The sequence below is a fragment of the Orbicella faveolata genome, unplaced genomic scaffold (assembly GCF_042242905.1).
Source record: "Orbicella faveolata isolate gen_17 unplaced genomic scaffold, um_ofav_v1 contig_12, whole genome shotgun sequence".
Taxonomy (NCBI): domain Eukaryota; kingdom Metazoa; phylum Cnidaria; class Anthozoa; order Scleractinia; family Merulinidae; genus Orbicella; species Orbicella faveolata.
In genome coordinates this window covers 4,616,160-4,632,650 of record NW_028301539.1, presented here as the reverse complement: position 1 = coordinate 4,632,650, position 16,491 = coordinate 4,616,160, and the positions used below count along the sequence as shown (strand labels likewise).

At 46.0% G+C, this 16,491-nt stretch overlaps 2 protein-coding genes and 2 pseudogenes across 2 annotated transcripts; 2 read left to right on the top strand and 2 right to left on the bottom strand.

Moving 5' to 3' along the window:
- Positions 1 to 1,879: 1,879 nt before the first annotated feature.
- On the top strand, positions 1,880 to 3,854 carry LOC149116210 (uncharacterized). The gene has a single exon (XM_089282164.1). The coding sequence runs from the start codon at positions 1,998 to 2,000 to the stop codon at positions 3,705 to 3,707; it is 1,710 nt and encodes a 569-aa protein (XP_089138290.1). The 5' UTR covers positions 1,880 to 1,997; the 3' UTR covers positions 3,708 to 3,854.
- On the bottom strand, positions 3,709 to 5,216 carry LOC149116209 (uncharacterized). Its single transcript, XM_089282165.1, has one exon. The coding sequence runs from the start codon at positions 4,933 to 4,935 to the stop codon at positions 3,709 to 3,711; it is 1,227 nt and encodes a 408-aa protein (XP_089138291.1). The 5' UTR covers positions 4,936 to 5,216.
- LOC149116208 (uncharacterized) lies at positions 5,147 to 6,414 on the top strand (annotated as a pseudogene).
- A 1,491-nt stretch (positions 6,415 to 7,905) lies between these two features.
- On the bottom strand, positions 7,906 to 14,773 carry LOC149116207 (uncharacterized; annotated as a pseudogene).
- Between the last annotated feature and the right edge of the window lie 1,718 nt (positions 14,774 to 16,491).

The window sequence follows — 16,491 nt, the reverse complement described above, 5'->3', positions numbered from 1 at the left end:
CTTGATATGTTATCTGTCTGACCTCTTTCTGCCAAACGGGCGTAGAAAGTTCCGTGAAAATAAAGCAAATAGCGTGGAACAGCACAATCATTTTGGCCTTCAGAACTGCTGTTGTGATATAATTTATTCATCCAATCTCTAAATATAGCTCAAGCATGACATCATCTCGCCACCCAAAAGCGCATGCGTATGTGTGAAAACCTGTGAATTTAGGCAAAGGACAGAGAAGCAACACCACAAGTGAAAGGAGAGGTGACTGGATCAATGTATATAGCTTGAGTAATTATACAATTTATCAGCGAGCAAATGATGGTGCTTTTGGATGTGAGGGTGGCCACCTCTGATTCCTAACACGGCACGTACAGGCGCTTGTCAGGAGTATGGGGTGAGACGGTCCACGGTGACCACCCCGGGTAAACCCACCCCGGCTCAGTGGTGACGGGGGGGTGCTCAAAGGTCCCTCGGAATCTCAAACCTCGTCCGGAGGTAAAACGGGAGAGTCGCCTTGTCAGCGGCGCAAAAAGTCCTAGCCGGGGTTAGGCAAAAAAACAACCAACGAGCACCCCCCGACAGGGATTTTGCTTTTTTGTGTGACCTGTCACGCAACGTCACGCGTGACAGTAACGTTACCCAGTCACGCAACGTCACGCGTGAAGGTAACGCAATCATCTGTTTTTGATAAGACAAAGAGAGAGTTTTGTGTTTTTTCGCTCAAAATTTAGTTCAAATTTGTGCTTTAATCCGCAAGTTTTTTTCTATATTCTTCCCGAACCGGGTCCCGAACCTGGTTCCTTATTTTTTCGATATCTGGCAGGATTGGACTTGTCTGTATTCGCGAGAAGTTCGATCGTAAAGCTTCTTTAAGCTGGCGATATTTCTGCATTTCACGTGTGATCAGTTGAACTCCGTGTCAGAAACCCGATTATCATTAAGAGCCTGTGAGACAGAGCAGTTTATCGAGTCACGTTTTGCAATAGCCAGAGAGTGGATTCTCGAGTGTTTATTAACCTTGCGTTCAAGCTTCTTGTTGACAACGGACAGGCCAGTGGAAGCTGCGCCAGATAAAGCGGCTATCCCGGCAACAGGCGCGCCGATAACAATTCCAACAACGGTAAGTGATGTTGCAACAGCCCCAGAAGACAGAGCTGCCGTGACAGCGCCAGGGCCAACCACGGAATAGTGAAGTGCTTTCCGGGCTTTTTTATATTTTTTCAACACAAGCCTGTAATGCTCGACCTCAGAAGATATTTCTTTTTCAATTCTGCTTATCTCGGTTAGCCGCAAATTCTCGGCATTTGTCGTTTCGGGAAGGCTTGGATAGAGTCTTCTTTCATTCTTGGCAGGCGGCGCGCTTGGTGGCAACAGATTCGCCGAAGACATCGCGTATATATAGAAATTTAATTTAACTCTAATTCAAAAAGAAGAGGGAAGCCCTTGAAATCAAAGAGTTCGCCATTTTCATCTTTGACGCTAATAGTGATGCTATTTATGAACTCGTCCGTGGAGCAGTCTCGCAAAACCTGTTGCGGAGAACCCTGGTAGCTCGCCTTTTCATAAGGCTTCCCTTTCACATCAAACAGGGCTAATACATCTGACCTTTTGCCATTGAACAGATTCCCTTCTGTGTCGATCAAATTACAATGAATAAAATATGTCGTTGGATATGCAAGCCGTTTTACGAATGTTGTAAGATCCAACTTTCGCCCAATACCAAGTAAATTGGCTAAATCGCGATCAAGTTCAATCGGTTTTGCCCCCAAATTTTTGATTACAAGCTGGCCAAGGGGTTGGTCTATTTGTGTTTCCAACTGTCTATACAAATATTTGTCGAACAGACCGTCTTTTTCTTTTCCCATTCTTTCTAAATTATAATGCCCTGGGGGTAGTTTACTAACTGACAAAGCTTTATCTTTGTTTTTATCTCCCAAGGAGGCCGAACCTTCTTTCTTCAAAGTGTCCCAGCTGTTGTACAAACTGCAAGAAATGAGTTTCATGAAATGCACTTTCGGTATCGGTTTTTCAAAATATATTGTCCCTCCGTTCTGTTGCGTGACAATAGTGAGAACAACCATTTTTATATTGAACAAATAAAATTGTGTTCAAATAAAATGGCCAATTTGTGGAATGGTCCTACGTTAAAAAAAGCGGAGGCGGCGAAGAAAAAGGCGTGGACAAATTTTTTAAACCACTTCCCCAAAGCGGACAAAAGCCGGTTCGTTTCGCAAGGAAGCGTCGACGCGGAGGTGTTTTTCAAAGAAAGCGAAGACTCTTTTCAAAGCGTCTTCGGTTTAGATAGAAAATATTGGAGCGCGGAAATGAAAGAGGCGCTTGGTTTGGGAGACAGCGGTGGTTTTCCTTATCAATTGTCGCCCCTCGGTTCAAAAATTTCATTGGCCATCCCTGCGGTACCTTTCGACGGCAAAGCGCCAAGCTTGAAAAAAATATTCAACGACGCAATCCAAATCTACGTCACGCCTGACCAATATTTCACGACAAAATTCCGAGAAATATTTCAAAAAACCAAACTCAGGCACACTTCTGCAGTCGAATCAAAACACTGGTTAGGAGGGCCAGACATGAAATATTGGCCGCAACAGCTCAAATTCGCGGTTTTCTGCGCGACACAAGGTTGCGGAGTTTCTCGCGAAATCTTTGACAGCGGGATGAATCTCCCCCCGCAGATAAGAGCTTTCTACAAATTCCACGTGTATTTCACGGTCAGGCGCATTTTGTTCCAGCTAGGAGGAATTAAGAGCATGAGCGCTTTGCCCGGAGACCCGCCTTTCAACCAATACAATAATCATTATGACATTGCTTCGTACAAAAGGATATGCAACGAGTTCGGTATAGATCCGTCGAGTGATTTCTGCTACATGCGCGGGGAAAACCACGGTCTGGGAAGCGTTTACGTCTATGCGAGCGGCGCGTCGAAAACTGACTACCTACACCCGGGATGGAACAAATTCAGCGATGAAGGCGGCAAAGCGATTCAAGGAAACCTGATTTATTACATCGAGCCGGGGACCGCTTCTGAGACCCAATCGGACTGGTTCGCGCCAAACACAGCATCAGGTTTGACGCAGGCGGGCTTGGAACAAATCAACCAGTCAATCGAGGCTTTCGTTTACTACATCCTGGGCGCGCAACTCAACGTCCGCAGCAGCATTCTTGGTTCTGGCGGTCGAGCAAGAGAAGCCCAGAGCGAGTTCCTGGTGTTGATGGAAAGCGCGATCACACAGCCCGACCTGGCCGCGAGCGTGCAAAGGTACCAGCTCGCGGTGGACCAAGCGAAGGTCAGGCTCAGTCTCGCTGTAGCCCCCATGGCCTGGCTCATGCCCGCGCAAATGATAATCAACACCGCAAGCACAATCGGCTACAACAACAAGCTGAAACAGGCGGTCTCTGGTATGAAACTGGGAGTGAACAACGAGGTAAACCCAGACACAAAAAAAGCTGGGCTTAAAATCATGGCAGGCGGCCCGTCAAAAATTAACCCTCCCAATAGCCACCCGTCCAACCCGATACACAAAGCCGCAACAGCCGAATCGAAAAAACCAGCTTCAACCGAAACTCAACAAGCGCAGCCAACGGCAGAAAAAATAGAGCCCACGGCTCCAGATAAAACACCGCAACACGAGATTAACAAAACAGCTGTCATTGTCGGTGTAGTTGGATTATCGGCGTTGCTGTTCATGGCTTGGCGGTAAGTCAACGCTGCTTCTTAAAATATTGTTCGAACAGAAAGGCCACCGCGGCAAGAATGAGCAGCCAGGTGTGCTCGGCCAGAAATCCGACGACTTGGCCGGCGGCTTTGAACAGGACACTCACGATCGAGCCAATCAGCCCGGGCAGCAGAGAACCGAGTTTCGCGGCAATATCTTTGAGGCCATTTCCCAAAGCTTTGCCGGTGGCTTTCAAACCTCTGGTGAGGACCCCGATGACAGCTCCGATTGTGGTCCCGGCGGCGAGAAGAATAGCGGCCAATGTCACGCCATGTTTTTTGAAGATCTCTTTGACCCTTTCCAAGAGAGGCCGCCCCCTTTCCCTTTCCGCGATCTGAGTTTGCAAACGCGCGATCTCCTCGTTTCTTTCCGCCATCCTCTCTCTTGCATCTTCTTTGTCAGAGGGCGAGGCATTCTCATCTTGGATGATTGCCTGGTCTTCTTCGTTTTGGCGCTGCAGCTCGCTTTCCTGCTCTTTCAGGTCACCCAAAGGTTTTGTTTGGTTGTACCTTTCTTCCATGACATTCGTTTCACTTTCTTTTGCAGCGATGCTGACCCTGAGTCTGTTTACCTTTTCTTGTTCTTTTTCTATGTTTCTTGCTTTTTTTGTTAGCGAGTCCAACTCTTTTTTCTTGTTTTCAAGATCGTTTTGATAGTTCTTTTTCAGTTCTTTGAGCCTACGCAGCTCTGCTTCACTTTCAAGATTCGAACCATGTTCATCCTGAATGTCATCAATCTTAGCGTCGGTTTGCTCGATTTTACTTCTCAGAACTTCCAATTCTTTCTTTTCTTCTTCTCTTTGCGAAGCGAGTTTTTCCGCCTGTTGTAGTTGCTTCTCTGCCTCTTTTTGTCTTTTTTTCATTTCTCTGATGGTATCCCGGTCTTCTTCAATGACATCTGGAGCTCTTGGCCCAATTTTGTTTTCAAACCTGTCTAAAAAACTTTGCGTGAAGTTTATCCCGTCATCTTTCATAATCTTGTACTCACCTCCACCCGTACCTAATGCAACAATTTTACCCTTGGTTTTCCCTTTGGTGCCTTTCATAATTGCAAAACTACTCTCTTTAAAGTTGGTAAATACTCTTTTTAACCGGTCTATGACAAATTCCCTTTCAAAATCTGGTTCAAGCAAAGGGATATCTTCTCCAAAAAATGATGTCTCGGCATAAGAAGTGTCAGGCAGGCCGGACTGCTCGGGCCGCATAGAAGACATTTCCGTTTGTTCACCCTAGTGGTAGGGGGCGCCAGGTTGGTAGGGAGTGGACCTACCGACTGGTTGAAAAGGTTGGGTTATGTTAACCTCTCGTGCGTCATTGTCGTTGTCGAGCTTCTCGTCAAGATCTGGATCTTTGTAAGCAAAGTCGTCACCGCCTTCCGCCATAGCGATATATTGCGAGCCTGTTATGTTTTTAATTAGAAAATAATCGCCGGAGTATTATACAAAGTCAGTTCCAGAGAACCTTCGCGCAACGTACAGCAAAAAAACATTACTCGCCATGCAGGCCGAGCGCGCGGTCAAGCAGATCACCTTTTCCCGCACTGAAGCCAACCCCGGCGATACGCTGTATGTTGCAGTGCCCAAGCTGAACGTGAACGAGGTTCTGGTGCCAGGCTCGCTAGCGCTTGTCTTTAACATCGACCTTTCTGGAGGGCACGCCAACAACTTCCTTGTCCAGAACGTCACGCGGGCGCTCGTTGACAGGCTTCACATAAAGTTTGGAGGCACCACCCTGCAAGACACGGTCGGCTACGGCATCTACAAAATCTCTGAGGACCTTTTCCTTTCGCAGGAAGAGCGAGACAATAGGATTCTCGAAGGGATTCAGAGCGAGGATCTGTGCAAGATCCGCTCAGGCGCGGGAGACAAGAAAACCTCTGGCGTCGACGCTGAAAACAAGCTGAATGAGGTGTACGGGCGCAAGTACCGGATCAGGCTAGACCATCAGATCCTAACCGATCACGACTTTTTCTACCCCCAGGCCCTTTACAACGACCTCAGGTTCGAAGTAACCCTTGCTGGAGCTGAACATGTGGTCAAAGGCTCCGATACAACCCAGCTGAAATACAAGCTGACCAACATCCAGCTCGAGTACGAAATGATCCGCAGCAAGACTCTGGCGGACGAGGCGTACAGCACCTACTCCAGCGGAAAAGAGTTCGCCTATGACAACGTGATGCGTTTCAAAGTGGTGCCCTTCAAAAAAGACACCAAAACGCGGGTCGACATCAAAGTCGATGCCCAAAAAAGGTCACTAAAAGCCCTCCTGCTGCTGTTCATAGAGCCTTATACCGATGGAACCAGAGATTCGGAAAAATACATCTTCCCAGATCTGACGAAAGTCAGCGTGATGATGAACAGCTCGCCCAACAGGATTTACAACAACGGCGTTGAAGGCAAGGACATGTGGGAAGAGGCCCAACGCTTCTTTGTGAAGGAAAAAATAAAACCGAGCACATGGATGCGACAAAGTTTTACACCGGAGATAATTTCGGGCTTCTGGTCGATATGCGCACCATGGCAGACCAAGACATGCACGGAAGTGGGAAGCGCCTTGTGAACAGTACCGATGGTGTCCAGCTGGAAATCGAGAGGAAAGCCGAAGGCTCAGGCAACGTGAACTGTCACGTATTCGTCATCTCCGACTCCCAGTGGAATATTATGAACAGACAGCATGAAGATGTACAGGATTGAATATGAACATGGACCCCAGCAAGATACCCTTCAACGCTCTCATCGTGGGTCCGACCAATTCAGGCAAATCCAGGTTCGTGGTGGACCAGCTCTACGGCCCTTTCCGGGGCAAGTTCGATTACATCGTGCTCATCTGCCCTACCTTCACGCACAACAAGACCTACCACCGGCTTGGCGAAAACGATCCAAGAATGGATGTGATAGTCTGCGAGCAGCACACCGTGGAAAAGTGGTTGAAGTTCGTGAGATGTCTTTCCGAAGGTACCAACACGCTCATAATCCTCGACGATTGCGCGGCTTCCAAAGACGTGAAAGGGCGTACAGGCGAGCTGGTGAATCTCGCCTTTTCTGCCCGGCATATGGGCATCAGCGTTTGGGCGCTGACCCAGAAGTTGACCGGCATTACATCTTCCTTCCGGGAGAACGTGGCGGCGATCATCCTCTTTTACACCCCTCGGCCAGGACAACGAAAGCCATCTTCGATGATTACGCCGGGGAGCTCTCCCCGGATGAGTACAAAGGTCTGGTTTCAAAGCTGAAAGAGCGAAAGTTCTCTTATCTTGTGTTCTCGCTTCGCCACCCCTACGGGGTAAAGTCATTTGAATAAAAAAATGAAAGTTGTATATAGCCTTGCACAATGGCTGGAGAAGACGCCGCGTTAGCAGACGTTATGAACCTTCTTCAAACCGAGCCCGAGCCGAGTCCAGCAGGTGGCGTCGTTCCAACCGCTGGACCTGACATTCCCGCTCTTCGCGAGCAGCTGGCCGTGCTGGTGTCCACAGGCAAAGCCAAAGAGGCCATCGGAGTGCAACTAACCCACGAGCAGGTGAAGCGCCTGAGCGACAAAGAGGTCGAGAAATACACCAAACGCTACGAGACGTACGTGGGCTCAAAGACAACAGAAAGCCTGATCGACAGCTTTATTTTTCTTGCAACCAAAGTGGTCGGAATGACTGTCAAAATCAAAGACATCGACGCTTATCAGAAAGAGCTCAGAAACGACTACATCTTGAACAAAGAGCTCTCCAATCTGGCCGGCAACCTTGCTTTAAAGTGCGGCCGGTTTCTTGCTGCGGCCAACGCGGCGCTGATCACCACAAAACATATTGATTTTCGTCTACAGTTGCCGGAACAGAGCCACCCTTCTCGTGATGAACACGGCTATCCGCTTGAGGGCGTTGATGAAGTACCCGGCTCAGCAACTGTAGAATAACCGGTCACCATTCATTAACAACTGCTGAGGGCTTGCCGACAAATTGTTAACAATTAAACTTTTTTCATTTACTTGTAATACGGTTCGCTTCTGTGACGATAGGTTTTCTCGGTAACACTGTAAATTTCGGACTGAACGGACACTTGAACTGACAACTGGGGGAATCTAACTCTGGAGAGCACTGCTTGGCTGCGGGAACGGAAATTCGTCACGATTTCCTGGTACACGAGGATCTACTTCAATGGTCTTCACTACGGACGTCAAGGAAGAGACATAACTTTGTCCAACAGTAGTTTATTCTGCACTCTAACGTCGAGGGTGAAACTGACATACTCGGCGGAGTAGCCGCTGTAAAATCGTAACGATGTAGCCGATGTAATCGATGTAATCGAAAATGCTTTACAAACGTACTTGCTTATATATCATCCTTTACACGTCAAGTGTTTACAATATGCTAATGTAACTTCAAGTATACAATACGAGCGGAAAGTACTTAATTAAGATAGCGAATTCTAATCAACACCACGAGGCTTCCAAAATTAAAAATAGAGTGCTAGGATTAAAATTACACAGGCTGAGATTAAGATAGACAAACTTAGGAAATTAAAAGTGAGATACTTAAATTTTAAATTCTGAATTGGTGTTACCGACAGCAAGGAAAAATTATCCTATGAATAGAAAGCACTAAAACACCATTAGTGAAAAGCAGTTCAGCTGGCTATCCTCCGAGAAAACTAATAAAACTTCATTAGAGAAAAGTAGTTCAGCTGGCTAGTTTCTGTGGGAACGGAAAGTAGATTGTAATAATAAAAGAAACTCAAATGACCCGGTAACGAACTACTTGTCTTCTAAATGAAAGTTAGTGAAACAGCGTTGCACACGCTAAGGTATACAAAGAATCGGCAAAGTACAATGAAGAACAAAACTTAAGATCTCTAGCTGTTAACTGAAAAGAGGCTACTGTCGGTTTTTTTTCCTATAATTTTCCAAATAATAAAGAAATGCCTGTGCAACGGCGAATTTTCTCATAACATTCCTCCCACCTTAAAATCGAGACCTCCTGGTCGAGCAAGACGTATAAAAGGAATGTACAACTCAACTTGACTATCTGAACATGGTTTATAAGCGTTAAAATGGTCTCCAGAAAATTCGTAAAAATCTTTCTTGGTACTTTAATATTCCTTATCAAATTTCTTTCCATTAGCTTGTCTCTTTTGGGAAAACTGTCTACTTGTCTACTTCGACACTGAAATCCCTCCTATAATCTCATTTCTGTGAGGATATATTTCTCATTAACCTGTTTGTCTATATGCGTCAATAATGCGTTACTTCTTCAATGTCATCAACACCTCTTCCTCTCTCAAAATTCCTGGTCAATGGTAAACTGGCTCTCTTGATTCTTTACATTTCGGTAGACATGAATCTCTTGTGGTAACCTAGAACTGTTTTCTTTGCTTGAAGACATGGCCTTTAAGGTTTTCTGAACATCACCGGTTCCAAAGAGCGATACGGCTGACTTCAACGTTTTAACTCTCGGTACGTTTCTTTCATTTTGGGCTTCACTCTGGTCAGATCTCTTGTAATTCGCTAGGCTAAGTGGGGTACAAATTTCGTGACCACCTTGAAGGATATCATTGGGGGTTTCCTGGAAGAAGAACTTGGGTAGTTTCTGAATAACGGGCTTGTCGTTGTTTTCCGTGGGTGGCGTGCATGAAGCAGTCAGTAGGTATAGGACAATGAGCAGCAAAAGTAGGAGTGACTGGTGAGAAAACATCAGTTTGTTCTTTTCATTACGTTGAACAAATTTGGACTTTAAAATCTCTGGTAAAGGCCCTAGATTTGCATCACTGACCACAGTGTTCTTTTCTCTCAACTTCTGCTGGGAAAGGAAGGTTCCCATCACTGGCACAGTCTTTGTGCTGGCTCGTTCTCCAACGTATCCTGTTCCTTTGAAGGAAAGAGTACTGTCTACCAGATCAATAAGGGCTCCGTTCTTTTGTAGAAAATCTCGACCAAGGATAGCATCGTACGTCAGGTTCTGCATGACATGAAACTCACAGGTATATTCTCTTGCTTGCAACTGTAAAGGTATCGTAATCTTTCCTAACACTGGGACTTTCTCTCCGCTTACTGTCTGGACAGCCGATAAGGAACCTTCGCTCATATTAGGCGGGAATTGACCATAAATCTTCGTGAAAAACTGTTCGTGTATGGCCGATACGCACGCTCCAGTATCCACGAGTAACTGAACTGCTTGGCCTGCTATTTCACCTTCTGTAGTTAGATCACTGCACTTTAGCTTGAAATCCTTTTTACCAGACGAGAAATCGTTGCTTGGCTGAGCTGCTGAATTCGATTGACGGTGTTTTGTTGCGGGGAAAGATACTTGCTTATGCGAGATTTGTGGTTGTCGCTTATTGGCTCTTGTCAGCTTCACTTCTTGTTGTGACTGTGTTGTACTTGTTGCTTTTTCCTGGCTGTTTGTCTTCTCTTGCTTTGGTAGCGCGGTTAACACACGATCTGACGAGTTTTCTTCTCCTTCAAGTGTTAGGTTGCAAGTGCGTACTGGCTGACGAGGGGTTTGTTCATCTGATCCTGAACTCCTTACTTTGTTGTCATGGTAATTTAGAACTCGCTGGGCATACTGAGCATCTAATACGGACAAACGCGCCGAGGGATGAGTTGCCAGACGCTGATTTCCTTCCTGATTGTAATTCGCATGGTACTCTTGGCTCCCTTCTTGGTTCTGGTACGGGCTTTCTGGCTGGTAATAATAGTAACAGTTATATTGGATATGGCCAGTGCGTCCACACCTATAGCACACGGTGCGGTTACATCGGGCGAGGCGGTCCATGCGATTTACTCGTTGGTTCAGATTTTCAAAACCGTTTTCCATTCGGCGAATTTCTTTCAGCAATTCCGGCATCTCTCTATTGTTGGCTTCTGAAAACGCGGCGATGCTACCTGTATTTCCATCTCTGGCGTGACTGCCGTCAAATTTTCCTGATACTTTTCCTAAGAGTTTCTCCAACTTTGTTTGCAATTCTGGTGGTTGCTGGTTGCTTGGGTTACCTGGGAAGCCCAACTTGGGTAGTTGACCTTTATAGATGTCTCGTGTAAACTGTTCATCGATTACTGTCATGCCTGCTCCGGTATCTACGAGTAACGTAATGTCTTGGCCATTTAGCTGGGCAGTGACTGTTAGGTCACGTGGCTTGGCTTGATTATTTGTAATGTTACACTGTTCATCGGTTAAACATGAAGTTTCACGTTTTGTCTGGGCAGGATCTGGCTTATGGTTAGGCAAGCTGCCATTGTTGACTTCAGTGGATTCTCTTCCGGCGGAAGTACTATGTTTTGGCTGAGAGAGATCTGGATCCGAGGGATTCCCGATGTTCCCGTCCGTGCACAGCTCAACAATAACATCTGTATCTGCCGAAATTCTGGTTTTGGTACGGCGTACGGCGTTAGGAAATGGGACATCATGTTTTTTCTGACTCTGTAATGGGTTATTCCTCTGGTTTCCACTGAGTTCGTTCGGTTTCAGTGGACTAGTGACCAGGGGCTGACGTATTTCCGGTTTGGGCTTAGTTTCCAGGTTTCCAGGTAACTCGCGCTCGGGACGGGCAGCGGTTGTTACTTCACCAGTTGCTTTGTTTTCATTATTCGGCTCCATTGCTTGTTGACCACTTTCGGAGTTTGGTTTTGATACTTCAATAACCACAGTTGGCGACTGGTTTTCCTTCACTTGACCTTGCTGGAACACTTCTGGGACCAAGTGAGACGTATTTGGCAACTGCCGAGATAGTTCCTTGCCAATTTGCGATCCGACATCGCTCCAGTTTATTCTTGGAAACTCGCCTCCTTCTTTTGGAATTGTCTGGTGAATTGTATTTTGTTCTAGCGGAGCGACGAAACTATCATCGTAATCTCCATCATCGAGTACGGCCATTCGCGGGCCACTTGCATTGAACTGAGAAGGCAATTCGCTCCGTCGTTGGGATTGATTGTAGCCTGAGCGGGAAGGATAATTTTCACTTGTTTGACGTCGCTGCTAGCTCGGCTGGAATCGGTCGTAGTTACTGGTTTCTCGTGAAGATCTCTGGTTACAATTTGGTTGAATATGTCCAACTCTTCGGCAAGTATAACAGATGGGTCGACCTTCTCGTGTTCGCTGTCTCGGCTGATCAACCTGATTTGACGGATTTCGTCGAGCCAGCCCTTTAATCCGAGCATCCATTTGGCGAGAAAGTTCTTCTAATTTATCTTCCATTCGTCGAATTTCGCGCATGAAATCCGGATTTTCCCTCCTGTTTGGTTCTGCATATGCTGCCAGAATCGCTGTATTGTCACCCTTGGATGGCGTTTTCTCTACAAGTTCATTTAATTTTGCATGTAATTGCGACGGTTGCTGTATACCTGGGTTAGCCGGGAGGCCTGCAATCCATGCATCAAGCTTGGCAAGGAGTTTAGCGTCAGTTAACGTATCCTCTGCCTTAGCGGGTTCCTTATTTCTTTGAAGTTTTTCGCTTATCTCTTCGATTTTTGCTAGGAGCGCACGGCTGGTCGCGCTTGCTTCAGTTATTCCAGTGGGATGACTCGGTTGTCGCGCCACGCCAGTTACAGGAGAACCCATGGTGTTTTTCACTGCACAAGTCAGCCTTGCTATTACTTCAGCCTCGCGGAATGACTTGGGTTGTCTTAACAGTACTGTCTCCCTGACTTCTGGCCGTAACCCTTGGACAAAGTAACGCATCTTTTCCGCGTCAGTAATGCTCAACCGCCTGAACTTGTTTGTTAAGTCAGTTAGATATGTGTCCAAAGGTTCTATTGCTCCCTGTTGGCGAGTGGTAACTGCCTGCCAAATTATCCAGCTCTGGTTATCATTTGCAAACCTCTCTCTCAAAGAATCCCTCAGGTCGGCGTACGTGGACTTCTGATCAAGGGGTAAGGAGTAATAGAAATCTTCCGCGGGTCCGGCTAGATTCATTACCAGCACCGCCTGTGCTGTTCTACTGGTTAGGTCTATGCGGCGAAGAGTTAGGTAATTTTCTATTTTATCCAACCATCGGTTCACATCTTCAGAGTCATAACCATGGAAAGGGGCTGGTCTTCGCGTGCTGACTGTTTCTGGAATTGGTGCTTGCTCCAATGCACTGGCTGTTTGCTGTTGGGCCCTCTGTTGTAACCTCAACTGGGTATGTAGAGTAGCCATTTGTTCTCTTAATTCTCTAAGTGTTTCAGCTTCCATGATGACTGATAGGTCGGGTTGATTTCTCTCGCTTTCTATTCTCTTTTCTTTGTTATTGTTTTGATTTTCTTCGGGTTCGCTATCCTCTGAATCTTCTCGCTTGCTTTCCGTTTCTGTGTATCTGAAGTCGGCGCTAGGGACAGAGTCGCTGCGAGTCTTTGTTTTGTTTTGTTTTGGTTTTTTATAATTTATGCTATCTCCTACTTGACTGTGATTAGTCAACTGTGAATTAATTAACAGGTTTGAGTTATGTGCTAAACTCGAGTTCTGTTCTAGATCTGGCTCTTCGTTTTCGGGTTCGCTGATTTCTTCGACTTCTAAAGCAATCTGAGGGCCGATCTGTAACTGCCTGGAGTCAATTGGAGTGAAGTCTTCTAAGGAACTGCTATCGCTTGTTGCACGCGGTCCACAGGGAGTGGCTTGTTTTGATGAACTCGGTTGAACAATGGACGACTCTTGGCGTTGATCTACACTGATATTTATGGCTTCTCTGTTCGTACTATCGGCCTGACTTGGACTGGAAAATGCGGTGGACAAACGTGGGCCGTCTCTGGGTCTGCTTGGCTGGATTTCTTCGTTTAAATCTAACGCGTGCGTCGACGACTCGTGGACGACACTTCGATAATATGGTAATTCACACAACAATGTACAATTCTCTTCTTCTGACAACGAAGCTTGTACTTCTTTATTTACCTTAGGCGTACTGGCTTTAACTACGGGAACGGCTGATTTCCTACTTCGTAAATTATACGGCGAAAGTTTCTTCTTAAAAACTCTCTTCACGGACTTCATATATGAGGACAAAGAATTGATTTTGTACTCACGTTACTTGAGCGGCTTTTATCCTTTGCTCGCACTCAAGGGATTACAACAACTAGCGTCTTCGGTGAACTTGAATCTGCTCTGGGGCCTTGATAACGTCCTTGGAAGATCCACGAAGTACCACTCTTCTCCACAACTGTGACGATAGGTTTTCTCGGTAACACTGTAAATTTCGGACTGAACGGACACTTGAACTGACAACTGGGGGAATCTAACTCTGGAGAGCACTGCTTGGCTGCGGGAACGGAAATTCGTCACGATTTCCTGGTACACGAGGATCTACTTCAATGGTCTTCACTACGGACGTCAAGGAAGAGACATAACTTTGTCCAACAGTAGTTTATTCTGCACTCTAACGTCGAGGGTGAAACTGACATACTCGGCGGAGTAGCCGCTGTAAAATCGTAACGATGTAGCCGATGTAATCGATGTAATCGAAAATGCTTTACAAACGTACTTGCTTATATATCATCCTTTACACGTCAAGTGTTTACAATATGCTAATGTAACTTCAAGTATACAATACGAGCGGAAAGTACTTAATTAAGATAGCGAATTCTAATCAACACCACGAGGCTTCCAAAATTAAAAATAGAGTGCTAGGATTAAAATTACACAGGCTGAGATTAAGATAGACAAACTTAGGAAATTAAAAGTGAGATACTTAAATTTTAAATTCTGAATTGGTGTTACCGACAGCAAGGAAAAATTATCCTATGAATAGAAAGCACTAAAACACCATTAGTGAAAAGCAGTTCAGCTGGCTATCCTCCGAGAAAACTAATAAAACTTCATTAGAGAAAAGTAGTTCAGCTGGCTAGTTTCTGTGGGAACGGAAAGTAGATTGTAATAATAAAAGAAACTCAAATGACCCGGTAACGAACTACTTGTCTTCTAAATGAAAGTTAGTGAAACAGCGTTGCACACGCTAAGGTATACAAAGAATCGGCAAAGTACAATGAAGAACAAAACTTAAGATCTCTAGCTGTTAACTGAAAAGAGGCTACTGTCGGTTTTTTTTCCTATAATTTTCCAAATAATAAAGAAATGCCTGTGCAACGGCGAATTTTCTCATAACACTTCAGAATGTCAACCGAACAATCCGAGAGCGCGCCTGCCGTCACTGCGCCTCAGGTCGAGACCAAGGCAGCACCTGCCGCCGATGTCACACAGTAAGCGACAACTCCGACTGCAGCCACGCAGCGCGTAAAAAATCCAAAGCGTGTGGCTGCTGGAAAAATGGTTGCCGAAAGAACGCGGCTGGCACGGGAAGAACAGAAGAAAGCGGCTGAGGTTTATCACGCGGAAAAGGAAGCGAAAGCCGCCACAGAGGCCCCTGAGCCAGCCCCGACTACAGAAGGTGAAAGCCCAATGAGCGAAAGCCCAAAGAGCGGTGGCCTCAGCGCCAACCAATGGATCGCTATTGGCGGCATAGGCGTTTCCCTACTCGGGATCTATTACAAACGTGAAGAGCTCAAGGCAATGGCCAAGCCCGCGTTCGACAAATTCAAAACGCCGAAGCCCGCGCCTGAGCCCGCGAGTGTCGAGCCAGAACCTGCTCGCGCGACACAGCGGAAAAAAGGATTAAAAAAAATGATTTAAACATTTTCGTGTAGTGTATATAACCATGCCGAAAGTTGACATTCCGCAGGTTCTCATCTCTTCAGCAGCAATTTTTGGTATCGCGGTGGTGTATTGCGACTTCAACAGAATGGTTTATAAAAAAGTCACCCAACTTATCGACTTAATGTGGTGTGAAACGGAAGAAGAAAAGGAAACAAGATGGAAAAAAGAAATAGAAGAAAGAAGAAGAAGAAGAGAAGAAGCAGAAGAAAAGGAAGATGCCGCGGGAAAGACAGATTAATTTTGTTTTAAGCTTGTGGAATATATCAACATGCTCACAGTTGATGCTCTCAAGTTTCTCGTCTGTTTCTTTACCTTTTTTGCTATCTCGAATGTGCTGTACGACTTAAACAAAACGGTCATTCGCGCGACAGCCGATCTTTTGAGTGCAGCATTTGACGGCGAGGTTGCAGAAGAAGAAGAAGAAGAAGAGGCGTTGTGTGCTATGTGCGCAGAAAAGGCCGCGGGGAAGACAGATTAATTTTGTTTTAAACTTTCGTTCTTTTCTTATATACCGCCATCACGTCCGACAACAAGCTTGTCAAGACCGTCATTGACGCCGCAGTTCTCACGGGATTAGCCGCGGGCATCGGCTGGGCAGCAAAAAAGGTTGTGAAAGAGAATTTCACTTCCGATCCCAGCAGCAGTTTTATGAATTACATGAAGTTCACCGCCGTCATGGCGGGCAGCATTACGCTCAAAAAGTACCTCGAGGACCAGAAAATCCTCCCCGACAGCGTTTAGAAAAAAAAAAACATCATTATAACGCAATGCCGCGTTCTTATTTCCCCATAAAAGCCCTCACAACGGCTGGGCTGTTGTTTTTTGTATGCAAGATAACCTGTTATACCGCTGATGCCCTAGAGTTTGTTTGGGCGGTTAAGATTATCACCCATGAAGACTCCGATTCTGAGGATCAAGACTCCGCCTTTGAGGATCTTGATACTGAAGAATTCCCATTACCAAAGAAATGCCCTGCACCCCCTCCCTACGAACCCCCGCCGCTGCCATACGAGAACAATTGAAAATAGATTTTACAACATATACAATGGCGAGCATCGCGATCATGATTGGCGGGGCTGTGTTGAATGCCACGTCTTTTATCGGTGGCAATTATCTGGCGAGGGCGCTTGGCGGGGGCGACAAAGCCGCGCTTGAAGAAAAAAAG

What these genes read in the sequence shown, in the direction of transcription:
- LOC149116209 (XM_089282165.1), bottom strand. Translation starts at nt 4,935, where the DNA reads ATGTCTTCTATGCGGCCCGAGCAGTCCGGCCTGCCTGACACTTCTTAT.
- LOC149116210 (XM_089282164.1), top strand. Translation starts at nt 1,998, where the DNA reads ATGCACTTTCGGTATCGGTTTTTCAAAATATATTGTCCCTCCGTTCTG.